Below are 15,856 nucleotides of genomic sequence, written 5' to 3' on the forward strand. Positions count from 1 at the left end.
ATCAGGCTTGACTTTGCTAGTAAATTAAGTGCTAACAAAGGACTAAGGTTTGTTGCAGGCTCATTTGTTGGTTTGTGGCTGGTTTTTTTTTAGTGCTCTTGTTTCAGAGAGGTGGGGCAAGGAGTCAGAGAAACACGCTATTTAGAAATTCTTCGCTTGATATACTTAACAAAAATTCTGCTTTTTAATCTGACTTCTTCCAAGTTGAGGCTGACAGTCACACAGGAAGTGGCCACTACAAGTTCTATTTCCTGGAACTGAAATTCGGAAGGTATATCTTATTAGTGGATATTCTTAACTCTGCAGGGCTACTCACAGGCAAGAGAAGTTCATGCAGCAATCAGTGTCTAGAGTAGCTCAGAGTAAATAAATGAAGCCTTCTGAGCACAAACAAGGCCATTAATAATAATTAAAAAGCTGTGCATGAAGCATACTCTTCTACTTAGAACTCCCACTGGACAACCCCCGATTTGTCTACGTAGTACCTGTATGAAGTTCTGCTCATTTTAAGATTACTTACTATTCTGCCTCACTACTTATTCTGGTGCATTTTCTCCAGCTGTGTTACCAACAGCTCTCTGAAACAAGCTGCTCCTGAAACCTTTAAGCACCTTCTGTGCATGGCTTGGAACTACACCTGGTCCTTAGACTAAATCAACACGCAGCATGTTCCTATGGCTGCTACTGAAGAATAATACTGCTAAGAATATCATGTATGCTACTGGAAGATCTGTAGCGGACATGCTACAGAAGTTATTCTGAACCTGCTTTAGCATTTCCAACAGTACTCAAACATCATTGTTTATACCAGTCATAAATGTGAGGTGTGTCAGATGCTTCCCCCTTTTTAGTTCAATTTCAGCAAGGTAACAAAGAAACATCAGTTAAGTATTAAAGGGAGTGAAGTGACTAATAATGATAAAACTGAATTGATCTATTCCTTTCACAGTCCTCCATATTTTCTAAATGAATATACTCAGTTTTGATTAGCTTCCATCCTAAGCCTGAACTATTTTTTCTTGCTATTCCACACTCTTTCTTGAAGGAGATTTCAAATTCTTCTCCTCGCTAGGTTATGCGGACATTTTAGAAACAGAAGCCAGACAAAGTTGTGTGCATCACCCATTTCTGTTAAAAATGGAACTAAGTACGTAGTAATTTACACGTTCTTCTGTATATCAATAAAACTGATTTCCACAAAGTAGAAAAAAATTCTAGTGTCAAACCCTAGTTTTGCAAATTCATCACAAGTTTACCCTGGCAGAAGCACAAAGCATGCAGAAGACACCAAACCCACCACCCAAAGGCTTTCCAGGCTAAGCAACGTGTCTCACAGCCAGGTCTGCGAGGTTGTTAGTCACTCACCTTCCCTCATTGATCTTTGCCTTTTCTCCTTGGCAAGGGAAGTTCTCAATGTAACCCAGACTGCAGTTGATCCGCGTCCAGTCAGGCTGGCACACAGCAAGGAAGTGAGGGCGCAGTCTGCCTATGGCGTACTTGGCAATGTCCGTCAGCGACTGGCTAGCAGCTGCTCCAAAAATGAAGGTCCCAATGGCTTTGTAAATAGTGGCTATGTAGTTATTTCTGACAAATGAATTTGAGTGCAAATTGTTATAAAAGACAGAGAGAGTCTCTCCTAGGATTATCTGAAAGAAAAAGAAGGACAGCAGTTAAAGGAAGACAGTGACTTGAGAGAAAAAGATTACTCTTGTTACTACTTCATTATGTAGTTTCAAAAAAAATTGATTCGGCTCCAGAATTAATTTTCCCAGGAATTGGTAGTAACCATTCATAAAGCTTTAAAAAACATTTTTATATAAAAGTTAAAAGAACATTTTGCCTTACCCTGCTTTATGCCGAGCTTTATACAAATATGCTGATTGCCAAGATTTACTAAAACAAAGCCTTCTCAGAGGAAGATTCAACCATACTATTTAACATGGCTCTGATCAGAAGCATTTCCTCTAGCTTTAGGTTTTATCCTACACTGAGTCTTCCTTAGCTAAGTTTCCACTAGGCTTTTTTTTTTTTTCCTGTCAGAAAGTTTGGTGTTTTTTTGGTGAAGCCAGGAACTATTCTGAAGGATCAAAATCTGATTTCTAGATGTGAAAGGACAGTTATTTAAGCAAAGAAACCTCTATATCTCAAGAAAATTTTATCTTTAGGGGAGAAAAAAGCTAATGACAAATATTACCAAGGGCTTTCAAGGTATAAGCATCACAAATATATTAAGTGTTGATAAGAAAATAGATATAATTTTATTTTCCAATAACTTCTGTCTTTTGCAGAAAGCATATTTTTCTTAAACTAAGCATACAAAACCTCAGCGTCACTTGATAGAGTTAATGCTCCACGCCAGAGAGGCTGGGCATGAGCCAGCCAGTCCCATTTGACACAGAAGGGCTCTCCTCACACAGGTGATAAAATGGAAGCAAGGCTGCATGCAGTTAGGCAGGTATCATTAGAAATCCTGTAAGGATTAAATGATGGCTCCATCTGTCACTTGAGAGAGTGACATGTCCACAACCCCAGAGAGGCAGAGCTTGAGCAAATAAGGCTGTCATTAGACACTGGCACCTGGGCAAACGAGGCAGCTGTTAGTAGCTTTGCACACTTCAGGCAGGCAGACAAGCCAATGAGGGTATGACACTGATAGCTTTTGGGTTCTGCACGCTACCAAAACATGGACCGAAACAGAGGAACGATGAAACATGGACTAAAGCTGAAGAAGTTACATTTCAGGCACAGCAGAAATCAAAGCTCTCAGACAGAATCTACCCATCCCACAGAGTGTCCTCTTAGCAAGGATAGCTGAAATGAAGCGTCACAGCCATGACCATGTATTGACTCGTAAAGAACTAATCCCTTTTAGAGAACACGGCTGAAAAAGTTGGAAGGCCACTCATCTCAGCTGAGGCGATTACAGAAACAAGTTATGTCAGTGGTATCTGGGCTCAGAGCATTCGTCTTCAGTGATCTGTATAGGCATTAAGACACCAACATTTGCTTCTTTCTACCATCTGACTTGAAATAAGCTAGATGGACCTCAGCTGTTACCCAGCATGGCTGCTCCTTGGCAATTCTGCCTGCCGGGTTTGAGCATAAACATGTAAAATAAAGGGGGGGAGGATTTAAAAAATCTGCTGCATTTATGTTCTAAAGCACAGCTTTTCCTGTAAAAGGAAAGTAAGTCAGTTCTGGTTCCCAACCCCACATTTCTACAGGTAAGGATAAAAAATTCACTTCAAGAGCACACATCAGCTACAGGTTGAGCTACATGTTGGAACCTCGATAAAAATCCATACCTACAGTATCTATACAAGAGACTCAGACTGCCATGATATTTCCTGCTTTTAATCCATTTGCCCAGAAAAACAGCCAGCTGACATTCTGCTTTAGCTGCTCATTATCCTGCTCTAATTTCTGACATATTCCTGGATAAGTAGTTAAACACCTAAAAATCTTGTTTGGCATAAAAAGTTTCAACACTGCTGAAACTGTAGCTGCCGTCAAATTTGATGTCACCCAGCACAAAGGCATGAGTGGAATCTGAAGTTTTTTGGTAGATCTGGACAGAAATGAAGCCCCTGTTGAGGGGCCATTGTGGGAATTTAAGTACAGTCCCACAAGACATAAAACAAAGTAACTGGTGAGATCCAGCTTTCCACTCCACCCATGCTCAATGGCATGGTCCTGCCACTTCTTGCATGAGCTGTGAGGAGAAGGGAAGGGGGTGACAGTCCCCTGCCCCACAGAGCACAGCTGAACCACATTAGGTGCAGCAAAGTGAAACCCAGCATTAACTCAGACAGCTGGACACTGTTTTATTCTCACCTTCAGAGTAAGTTCAGGAAAAAAATCTCCCTAGCTCCTTATTCTTTGTGTTCTAAAGCTATGGTTGTGCTACGTTCTGATTTGAAGTCATAATATTATGTTTTGTCTTATTCCAGAACTTTTTACCTCCAGCCTATTTCCAGTGGCTCTGTGGCAAACAGAAATATTTACTTAATAGGTTATGATAACTCGCCTCCTGAGCAGTAGCTCCCAAAAGAGGAAAGCTTTAAACAGACATTTAACACACGAGTCTTATTCTTAACCCATAAAAGCTCTCTTCATTCCTGTATCTTACAAACTGTAGAATTAAGTCACCTAAAAACCAAAATATGCCACTATAGTTCTGTGGTGTTCTTTTCCTGTTCTTCACTTATATTTGTTTGGCTTCAAATGAAAACTTTTTGGTTATCCTTACCAGAACACCATTTCTCCTGCTTTAGCAGCAAAGCTAAGGGCATTACTTTAAAGTTTGAGAAATCCTATAGAAAAATGTTTTAGAGATCTGTATTACAGACTGCCCCTCCTTCCCACCCCCCATTGAAATCAAAATGCAATGAAAAAAAAAAAGTTTAACTTACAACAATTATACTGAAAGGAACAATTATTCCTGCTAACAACTTATAAGAAATGGTGTCCTCTTTGTATGGATACTGGATGGATTCGTCACTACAGAAAAATCCTCTCTGGAAGGGGATACGTCTTGAATTGAGAATTGCAAAAGGCAAGCCAGCTAGCAAAAAGGAATAAAAAATACATTACAAAAGCAACATTTAATCTCTGGTGATTATTACACCCCCGCGTTTCCAAGGAGCAGTGCATGAAGAGGAAGGGACATGCAGCAGGTTGGAAGGCTGTGCGCTCTGCCCAAGGGCTGCCTCCTCCCGGGAGAGGCTGCTGAGCCACGTGCACAGGTTTGAGGAAGGAGAGAGAGGACAGGATTTCCTTCACCTTCACGTTCGTGGCACACGAAGCATGAAAGCATGCCGAAACCATGACTGAGTAAACAGTTTAGTGACAGCCACCGAGTGGCTCAATTTGCTGCTGCTGCCACAATTACCCACTCCTCCTTTACGTTGCAGTGAGCAGCAGCTGCCCCTTTATGCCTTCCCTGGCCAGCTTTGGAAAGCAGGAGAGCAGAAACTGCATTTCGTGAAAGCAGAAGAGGGGTGCTCCTCGGGGAGTGCAAGTGCAGAGGGAGATTTCAGGAAGGAGCAGGGGAAGGATGACAAGGTGAGCATGCAGCCTCCTCACTCCAGGCACACTGGTTAGGTCCCAGGAATAACGTGGTCACTGCACACACCCAACAGCCTCGGGGCTTGGAGGTTTCGTTCCCGTTTTCCGTCAAAAGGAGTTTCTGTCATCTTAAGGACAAGATGAAGGCACACCATGGACTGTGCACCAGGAGACCTGCAACACTAATTGAAGCTAGGCATTTGAATGGCAGAGTTTAAGAGAAGTTCACAAGAGGATACAAACTCTTACCAAGGCATTTTTAAAACCCTGATCCTCTGTCTGAAGCTCAAAGATTGCAGGCACTGCTCCTACAGGGATGAATAACCTCAGAAGGATGTGACTGTATGGAAGAAGAGAAATGGGAGACCACCAAGAACCTTCACTAAGTCTTCAACTTAGGGATTTACAAGCTGAAGAGAACTTGATTTTGTGCTCGAAATACGGTAGCATCACACAAAATGCATACCAGATGAGAGCTGGACAAAGAAAAGTCATTTTGGGGAAGACCCTCCTGCTTATATACCAGTTAGGGATCACAAGGATGAAAGATGGGCTTCGTCCTGCCTACAGGAGAGATGCCACCGTGATCACACTTCCCTCCTCAGGACCTTTGTGTCAGGGCACAGCCCAGCTTTCTCTTCCCACATACATACCAGCCACCCCCAGGTAAGTGTCTACAAACAAAGATAATATAGAAAGGACAGAGAAGATGACATCGGGAAGAAAAAACATCAAATGCTGCAAAAAATTAGGGAGTAGGGAAGGAGTAGAGCTCAGAGTTATAGCCAAACTTCACAAAAGTGAAAGAGAAAACACTGGATACTTCTCAAACTCCTTCCCCCTTGAATCTCCACTCGGGAAGCCCTCCAAACAAAGTCCAACTCGTGGTGCAGACACAGATGAGGAACACGGTGGTTACGCCAATGTTTCGCTCCAGCTTTTGCTGTTTACGTCACAGAGAAGTGACTTTTAAACAAACGCTTCAGTTTCAAAACTGAGAGGGAAGAATGAATGACAAGCCAGTGACTCATGAGGTGAAAACTTCCTCGAGGCAACCTGAGAGTGACGCAGTGCTGGGACACAGCTGAGTAGCTCGGGGCTTGTTGCAGTGCCCATCACTCAGAATCAAACATGCTCTGCACTGCTCCACTTACACAAATCCAAGCTTCCTACCACTTCCAGGGAGGAGAAAAGCCCTGCCATTGTGAAGAGGGGTTGTTTCCAGATCCATGCCAGGGGGACTACAACTGATCTGGCTCTGGAAGCCATCCAGGCACACCGACCGAGCAGAGGAGGGACAGCAGGACGGGCTGAGAGCCAAGCCAGAGCCTCTCCAAAACACTGAGCCATTCAGACAGCAGCCAGCACGCTGCCCCGGGAGCTGGGCTGTGCAGGACAGTGCAAAAGCAGCCCTTCTACCAGGGAAAGAAAAAGAAAACATAACAAAACAACAAAAAAATACTAGCGTTCCTTGATCCTAATAGCAAGGATAGCAGGGATTTGGAAGACATCACAGCCCAGCTCTCATTTCTGCCTTGCTCCGTGGTGGTGTTACAGCAGCACGCCTGCACATCGGCTGCAGATCAGTGTTTAGCTCCCTTGTGCGAGGGAGGAGGCAGAAGTAGCGTGCAGCCACGAGGGAAGGTGCTGCTCATCAACACGAGGCCATGATGCATTTCCAACACCATTTATTCCATAGAAGTATGATGGAACAAAGGATGTTTTTGCCCTAGACACACACTAACAAGAAGATTCAAGACTTCTTTAGATCTTAAGGTTAAAAATGAGGACTGATATGCGACTGATAAAATGGACTGATAAAATAAGGCTGATTTTTTACAGGATTTTCTCTTTCAAAGTTGGTAGTTTCCAATCATCCCTGTAAAGCAGTCACTCACACAATTAAGCTCAGCCTACGAACACAAACCACAGCATCCCAGAATTGCTGAGGCTGGCAGGGGCCTCTGGGTCCATTCAGCCCAACCCCTGCCCAAGCAGGGACACCCAGAGCAGGTTGCCCAGGACCACGTCCAGGCAGCTACCAAAACCCAACACCTCTGCTCTCCTAGGCGTTGTCACTGGCATGTCACCAGCTGTGTATCATCCCTTTTAAAGACCTGCTTTATGATTAATGGCATGAAGGTGGCTTCATCCCCACTTCCTCCTACCCCCACCTTACTGCTCCAAATTCTCATGGCTGGAAAGGAGGCAAGTTTCTGGAGGGCTCAGGTTATGTTTTAAAAGTGTTTTTTTTTTTCCTTGCAAAGAGAAGTTGTTTGAAATGTGTGCTCACTCTTCAGCAATACTGAGATTCTGCTCTGATTAGTCTGTAATTGCTTGCAGCACTGTCCTGTATCAAGAGCATGCAAACAGAATAGTTAACTAAACAACAAACTTGGTGTTTGCTTTGCATTTTAAGCTTCTAGGAACCAGCTAAAATAAGTTAGACTGCCCTCTTTCACAGCTTCTCTCCATCACTCAAGTGCTGAGGTGCATCTTCATCTGTCTGATGTTCCACTGCTCGTGTTTGTTAGACCAAGAGTCGCGTAATAAAGCAATGAAGAGCATGGTAAAAGAACTCACATTTCACCCTAGCACTCAGAACCTCTCCCCAGGCTTAAGAGAGAGAAGGACTCTGATCTTCCTGAGCTATAATCCTTCAAGCAGTATTACCGAGACAACATATGAAGTATTACGCAGTCATTTGTGTCCAGCAGTGGACTACTGACAGACCAGCACTAGGTATGAAAGCATATAATGGGTTGCTCCATGGAGCTTTGAGGGAAGTACTACACCTACACCTGAAGGCCACCGAGTATGGGGAAGAACATCCATTAATTATGGGAGTCACAGACAGTTTCCTGAAGTCATAACCAGCAACGCTCAAATAAGAAAGCCAGTAGCTTTGAGTCAGAAAGCACGATGTCGTTGAGACAGTCTTAAAAAGTTTGATATTTACCTACAATTAATCCAAAGACTAATCCAAAGAGCTATGCTGTGTAACATAACACTGTTAAAAATTTTATACAGTTTGTTACATGTAATATTTTTTTTTTCCAGTTTCTTCCAGTTGTAACTGATTAAAGAAACAATTGCAGCAGACTTATCTTCTTGTTCTGAGCATGTCTCAGTGCTGAAAGGAGACATGTTCCATTAAAAGCTGGCGCAGAAGTTTTAGTTTCCAAAAGCCAGCTTACTGGCAGTTTTATCAGATTGATCTAATACTATCAAACCGAAACCTTCAGTCAACAGAACTACATTTGCAATTTACCATTTGCACAGTCCAAGGCAGTTGCTAATCAGTAACCAAAAAGACATCAAGATCCAGTAAAGCACTCTCCCGGGGTCTACAGATACCCCCTCAAAACACACTCCATACAGCAGGTTTAATTTACTTCTTTTAAATACACATTGATTGGTTTCACTGTTAGCTGGTTTAGAGGGGAAGGGAGCAAAGGAGAAGTCAGAATAGGGAGACAACAGCAACCCCTGTTTCTGGCAAGCAAAACCATTGAGAAAATGCACCATAACTGAGGGTTTTGCTGTTTTAAGTGCCTGAGTTTGTTTAGAAAAATAAACAAATCCCACATAAACAAGCCTGACACTTAGATTGAAATCCTTTCAAACATAGACCTTTAGTACTTCTGCAGTGTAAGTACACATCCCTCCAAGATAAAAGACAGAAATACACAGTTCAGCTTTCATACAAACACAAAAATACAAGCAACACAACTGGCATAATGTCTGAACAAGGCAAAGCCTCTCACTGTAATAAGCACAAAGTTAGTTAGCCCTATATTGTGATGGACTTTTTTTTTTTAAAAAAAAAAAAAAAATGAAAGATACCATCATTTCAGAGGACAGGCATAAGAAAAAATAACAGAATTTTAGACCTGTTGCAGGATAAGCCTACCTAGACATGAGATGTATCCACCTGGAAGTATCAAGGTTATTTATCAAGGAATAGTAGTAAAAAATCAGCAGCAAATCACTGGGCAGTAGGGGTGAATGCTACATCTTGCACAATCACACTGACACACTATGTTAAAAGAAAGGCCCTGCTTTTTCTACAAATACCCATTTCCCCCTAACCAAGCTTCAAAGTGCAGAGTCTGGCAAACAAATGGGAGAATTACTAAAAACCAGCTGGACTCAGTTTTAGACAAAAGTAAGAAAAGTAATTGGATTTGTCTCTTTAGTAAGAAGTAGAGATGGCAAAGGGTCATTAAAGGCTCTCTACTGAGTACTTCTCAGATGACAATACCAAAAAAGCATCCCTGATGCGTACTTGTAAAGGTTTACAAGTCAACTGCAGCAGGGTGAAGAAATTGCCTAAAGGGAAAATGACAACAGGTATGTTAAGAGGAACTATAAGGTTGGGAGAAGGTTACTGGCAGGGTAATCTCAGGGATCAAGTCACGGAGCTAGCACTACGCAGTGTATAATTTATTAATGATTCTGGCATAACTAGCAGATGTACTGCTGACAAAGCTGGCAACTCTTTGACACAGTAGAAGATCAAGGTCATCCAGTTTTGCCTGCAAAACCACTTTAAGGACAAGAGAGATGGAGATTTGTCCATTAATGAGTTCAGAGTTATGCACTTGGAGGTTAAGCTACGCAGATGAGCTTGTCATTTCAGCGTACAAGAGGGGGAAAATCGTTTCCTATGGCTGCTGTACATCAATAGAGCAGCCATTAGACAAGGCTTTTCCAAAGCACTTCTTCATGGAGCTAAAAGCTGACCATTACCACGCAGGCTGAAAGAACATCACACTAGGATTGCATAGGGTTATTATCCCTCCTACTCTCCTCAGGAGGGACATCACTTTACATTCATCTACACTGTATGTCAGTAGCCAGATATATTGCTGTCCTGTCTTGACCCCTCAGGTTTTCTGCATGATATTTTGGTGAGATGATCATTTGGACTTAAAGAAAAAAGTTTTGCTGGTTGGTTTACATTGTTTTATTTTTTAAATGCTGCTTTGTTGTCTGAGAACTTCATCTTCCTAGTCTAATTTCCAATTATTAATTGATCAACTACTGATAGAGACCTCCTTAATTCTAGAAGAGAGGATTAATAGGATTATAGAGGAATTATTAAGAGGAATAATAGGATTAGGAGAACAGGTGGTTGACACCAGGAAACAGTGAATACATTTCTGACAGAACAGACTTATACCTCAGTGCTTCACTAGTGGGTTGCAATAATCTAGAAAGACAAAGTTAAGGCTCTTCTTGAAGAGCTGAGAGAATAGCAGACAGCAAAGCCATCACCACTTTCAACTTATTAGCTAATGTCAACTTCATTAGAACTGCTTTAAACTAGGGAAGACCTATATTTCCAATGGAAAAAGCGTGGTATTTGGTAAGTGGTATTTTGAGATTAAGTCCTCTTACACCAGAAATTCAAGACAGTCAAGGCAGAAGCCAAGTTAATGCTTCTCCTGTATGTTCTGTAGAGACCTGCTACTACGTTCATCAGCAAAAGCATTCATAGTATTCATCTGTACAACACTAGAAAACATGCCTGGAAACATTCATTTTACAATGACTTAGCTGAAATTTCCAAGACTTTGTTATTACCCCATGTAGCTACCTGCATTCTGGGCAGGCTGCTACTGGTCTCTCACAGCTCCTTACAGACAAGTTAGATTTTTGCTTCTCTTTTTCAGTTTTATAACAGCTCCACTTTCCATTTATGTAAAGAACTTTAAAGTTCATGAGAGCACCTAGGAAGAGCCATCAATCTTTGGTTCACCAAGAGCAACTGCTGCTTTTTGTCAATCAATTTTTGCCAGAAAAAAAGCTGCGTAAGCCATTTACTGCCTAGGGCACAGCAAATGAAAGTGTGAGCAGGTGAGCCAGAGGACAGAAGACAGACTGCTCATTATTTAAAGTAATTTAAGCAGAAGTTTCAACTCTCTCTCCCTACATCTCCCCCTATTCCTTTTTACTCTTTCATATACTTTGTCAACTAAAACCTTCAAGAACAGCTCAAACACACTGACAGCTTGGTCTTCTCATAGTTGTGACCAAACTTCACCTACAAGTTTAAAAACCCTTGCCTGAAGCTCTGTCTACTATTAGGCTGCCAATTATTTTACTCTGGTTCTTACATGGCACCTTCATCGCTGTATTAATAATTGCATCTGAAGGATTGAGAAAAGAAGTACAACCCAAAGTCTACACACTTAATAGGCAAGCTGCCACAATTTAAGATTTGCATCTGGTACAGGTGACTCATTCAAGCACAGAATGTGCTTGGTGCTCCTCTGGTATTGTTGCATCCAACTGCTCTGCAGGGCAGCCGTGCAACAGAAGGGGCTGAAGCTGGTGCAGAGGCTCAGAAGTGGCAGGTGTTGCATCCAATCTCACTCAAGGATGACTGGTCTTTTAATTAAAGTACATCACCCTACACATTACCCCTTCACACAGGGTTATTATGCTGGGTTTAAGCACAGTATTCCTCAGAATAAGCATGGTTTCAAAGACAATACTCATTTGGAGTATAGGAGGTGAAAAGTTAGTGTCAAGCAGAACTCATACCAGAATATGAAATTCATCAGCACTGCCCGAAAAGGTTTCCAGTGCAATGGAAATTATGAGAGTAGCACATTTTCCTATTTGAAAGGTTTCCTATAGTAGAGAAAATCCTGTTTAATAAATAATAAATCTATTAGTTTTAATAACTAGAGACCTAAAAATGAGAAAAGGGATGCTAATGTGCGCTCTAGTGTCAAAATGAAATTTAATTTCAATCAGTTGCAAAAGTATCAGCAGTGGGCCATAAAAAAAAGTTATCACAGCAAAAAATGAAACACGTATCTCCACCAATCTGAGTCTTACAATGGCTTAATTTCAGTTCCCTGCTTTATCAGTCTTTACCACAATTGTAACTACATTTGTCCCTTGAGAAACATGAGTTAGCCCAGTAAGTGCTTGTATCATTAATCAGATAGGAACTCTCAATTGAAGTTTCACTGCAAAACGGATCCCTTTCACAAACACAGCAAAGTTTTGCTTCTTTTGTCAGAAAAGAAATCAATAGGTGGCCTCCAAACCTCCAAAACTTTCCTTTGTAGGAAGGAAAACTGACAGCCAGATACTGATGCATATGGTGGAAGGACATATTTCTGAAAACTTTAAGTCTAATTGGTCAAAGAAACAAAACTAAGTGGCTTCCTTTTGGGAAGGCTTTGTGATACTGAAAACAGCAACCTCTGCCAAACCAAACAAAGACTTTGTTCTGTTTTATGAAGTAAAAGACAAAGTGATGTGGCAGGGGGCATTGGAGTTAGTTGATCTTTAAGGTCCCTTCCAATCCAAACCGTTCTGTGACACAACTTGAGCGCACGTCTTCAAGGAGGATAAATTGAGTTCCAGACCCACAACATTCCTTTCACTCAAAGGAAGGAGTCCCAAGCAGCGGATTTAAGAAAAGCTGCATAAGTGCCCCTGAAGGCAGTGGGTCTAAGAATGAGGACTGGGGGAAGAGAAAATTGATTTGTAGGTCAGGTCACCAGAAAAGACCAACTGATGGAGCACATGCAAATGGGCATGGTTAGAGCTTGCCACAAGAGAGACATTGACACACTTTGTCATTGTTCCTTCTACATAAAACTAGACTTCTTAACGATGGAATATCTATGCCCTACTCATTATTGCACATTTGGTGTTTTTTTTGGTTGTTGGGTTGCACGCACACGCCTTTGAAGTTATTTTATGTTCCACTACAGGCCTATCCTACCAACTAAAACAGACAAGACCTTTCATTATTATTATGCAAGAAAGATGTTGAGGCCATTTCTTACTGGATTCTGAAGATAAGCAATCTTTTAGTGCAGCAAGGAACATACTCATAATATTTCAAGCTATTCTGCTTAGATTTCATGAGGCTTTGGTGGCTAAAGACTAAATAACTGGATCAGGGATACCTCTACATTGTTGAGTGCTAGAGGGAAGGCCTATAACCACTTTACTCCTCAATTAACCATTCATTTTTCACATTTCAGATATGTTTCCCTTTACTTCCCTCAACTTCTTACCACAAGTTCTTCTTTCTTGTAATGAGACAAAGCTGAGGTTAAGTCCAATGTAGGAACAAGAGTCTGATGTGAGAACAAAGTTTGCACAAAAGACCTATTTATGAACTCTCTTTGCACGGTACTAGACCCTACTTTTAGCATCAACTCCTTTATTAAAAAGCCTGGTCCTTCCACAAGACTCTTATCTCAGGATAACATTTGGACTAGATGTGGGATAATGAGAACTACTGTTCAATAAGCTCTCATGAACCAGCTTTGACCCTGTTGAAGGTACTGATTCAAAACATACCACTTCCAAAAACTTTAGCTGCCCTGAAAACAGGTCTCAAGCCTCCATTGAGACAGTCAATGGAGGCAGCAAGAATCCTCCATTGAGACAGCAAGAATCAGCCTGGATATCTGATTCTCCTGTTCTCTGCCTTGTCAACTTTTTCCTTCCATTCTGACTAAAAGCAATATTGAAGTTAGAAAGCATTCAGCTGGAATCCACTTGAAATTCAGTAATTGATAAAAACCTATTTCTTTGGCTCCCTAGTTCTACAGCTCACCCTAGTCCTCAAGTTCTCAGTAAGCACAAAGGCTGTTTTTCACCCTTTGCAAGGGGCTGAAGAACTGCCTACAGACATTTCCAGAACTGTTTCCACAACCCGATTCTCCTCCCCTTCCAAGTTTCAGCAGTGAAGTACAATTACAATTTAAATATCCATTGTTCTGACAGGGTCCCAGCCGTTTCAGAGGCAGATTCTTTTTACTCAGTGCAGAGTAGTTTAATTTTGGTTTTATCCTACAGTAACTTCCATCATTCTCAGAAAGAGGTGTTTTACAAGGAGCTCATCAGCTACAGAACTTGGAAGCATCACAAACTTAATCCAAGCCAACTAATAGGCATCAGTTAAGACTTCTTGCATTAGTAGACCAACACTTAAGAGAACAAGGTGGGGGAATCTAAAACCAGAACTAATAAAACCAGTTAGGTTACTGCATTACCTACACACAGCAGTAATATACCTCTGCTACAAAGACTGCCTTTCTCTCACTAGATCACAGGAAACCTGTGTTACTTTATGGTTTGTACATGTTCAAACTGAAACAGAATCAATCTGGATAACAGGTATTGTTGTTGCAAACCTAAAAATGCTTTAGATTTTGACAGTCATTCTCCCCCTTCCCTCCCCCCCCAAAAAAAAACAAACACAAACCATAGGCCAGAAATGATGGATACAGTTATATATTCTAATTCCCTGCACCAAGGCACTATAAGTTTGCTGTGCAAATCCTACACGTACATTAGAGGACTTAACTGAAAAGCTTCAGACAACTATTTTCCTCAAAAACTGAACTAAATACTAATGGTAACAATTGTTGTGTTGACCTTACTTTTATTGAAGAGGAACAAACCTTTAACAAACAAACATTGAAAGCAAAATTTGAGTAAAAAAAGCACATGTATAGGTTCTACAGATATCTGGTGACTTGTTTTAAATGGCTACTTCTACCTTCTAACCAGTTTAATATGTGCAGAGACAAGATGAAACTCCAGGCCAGAGACTTCTGAATAGTTAGATTTTGGCTCTCTAAACCAGCTCAAACCTTACTAAAATTTGGATACAATCAGGCTTAAAGTATTGTTAACAGAACTACCGCAGAGTTGAATTCTTCTTTATTAAAATCATGTGGTCTTGAAAACAGAGCCTCTTTTCTGTAAGCATCTGGATTTTCAGCCTCTGTATCCCACTTTTGAAGGTTTAAGGAATTGTTACACTTTTTAAACAACAAAAAAACACCACCGAGTTCAAATTAGACTTATTTCTGTAGAAAGCGTACAGAACCAACACTTGCTAATTGCAGGTTTGCATGCTCTGCTAAAGTGGAAGTCTTATCACCATAAATATTTATCAGAGTAACCCATTCTGAACAGAAGACAGATGTATTCATTTCTTAGCAATATGGAACCTGTCGTGTTTTTCTCCCCAAAGATAACAATCGAGGCTCACTAAGATGCAGCAAATCCTCATCTCCAATTTTTCTGTTCCTGAAGCAAATGAGATTATACAGACACTGCTAGTTAGAAATTAGCTCCAGATTTTCTGTGCAAACAGAAAGTAGCCAACTGCACCTTTCACATGTATATGACTATACATACATTCGGGACTTTGCCTTTATAACCTCTCCTCCTGGCTTCGGCTCAGTCACAGTGCTGTAATCCTAGAAGGCATACATTTTACTCCCATCACCAAAGCTCCCTATATATTAGCTACTTACAGAGAAAATGGGCAGGGTGAACCCCACTGTGTAGAGGACAGTGGATGTGATGGTACTGTCATGGAACGGATACTTGATGCTGTCATCATTACAGAAAAAGCCTCTCTGATACGGTTTTATTTTGGCCAAGTTTAGAACACCAAGGGGTAAGCCAGCTGTTGGGGGAAGGAAAACAAAAAACACAAGAAAAGAAATACATATGGTTAAATCAAAAAAAAAAAAAAAAAAAAAAAAAAAACCATTCTTAAACATGCATGGAGGAAACTACCAAACATGCAAAACTCAAGTTTCCCAGGTCAGAGCAAATTATCATGCAGCATACACACTTAGAAAACCATTTTTACAGAAATTTTATACATCTGCTTCAGAAAGACCTTGATATTACCCCACCAGATAGAGAAGTTAAGCACAGAACTCCAAGTCCTTTCATCAGACAGAGTTGCCACACACACTGAACCAAGATTATGCTTAAGGAC

The 15,856-nt window shown here is 41.1% G+C and overlaps 1 protein-coding gene across 2 annotated transcripts in view; it reads right to left on the minus strand.

The window, feature by feature from the left end:
* Positions 1 to 15,856, minus strand: part of PLPP1 (phospholipid phosphatase 1) — a 59,326-nt gene that overhangs the window by 29,594 nt on the left and 13,876 nt on the right. Inside the window, exons 2-3 of one of the 2 annotated variants that reach the window (XM_084505099.1) lie at positions 4,413 to 4,564; positions 1,366 to 1,646 (exon numbers count right to left, since the gene is read on the minus strand). In XM_084505099.1, coding sequence (XP_084361225.1) covers positions 1,366 to 1,646; positions 4,413 to 4,564 — 433 coding nt within the window. Of the gene's footprint in view, positions 1 to 1,365; positions 1,647 to 4,412; positions 4,565 to 15,380; positions 15,536 to 15,856 lie in introns of both variants that reach the window. The other variant, XM_084505098.1, reaches the window with a different exon arrangement.

This window comes from Aythya ferina (assembly GCF_964211825.1).
Source record: "Aythya ferina genome assembly, chromosome: Z".
Lineage (NCBI taxonomy): Eukaryota > Metazoa > Chordata > Aves > Anseriformes > Anatidae > Aythya > Aythya ferina.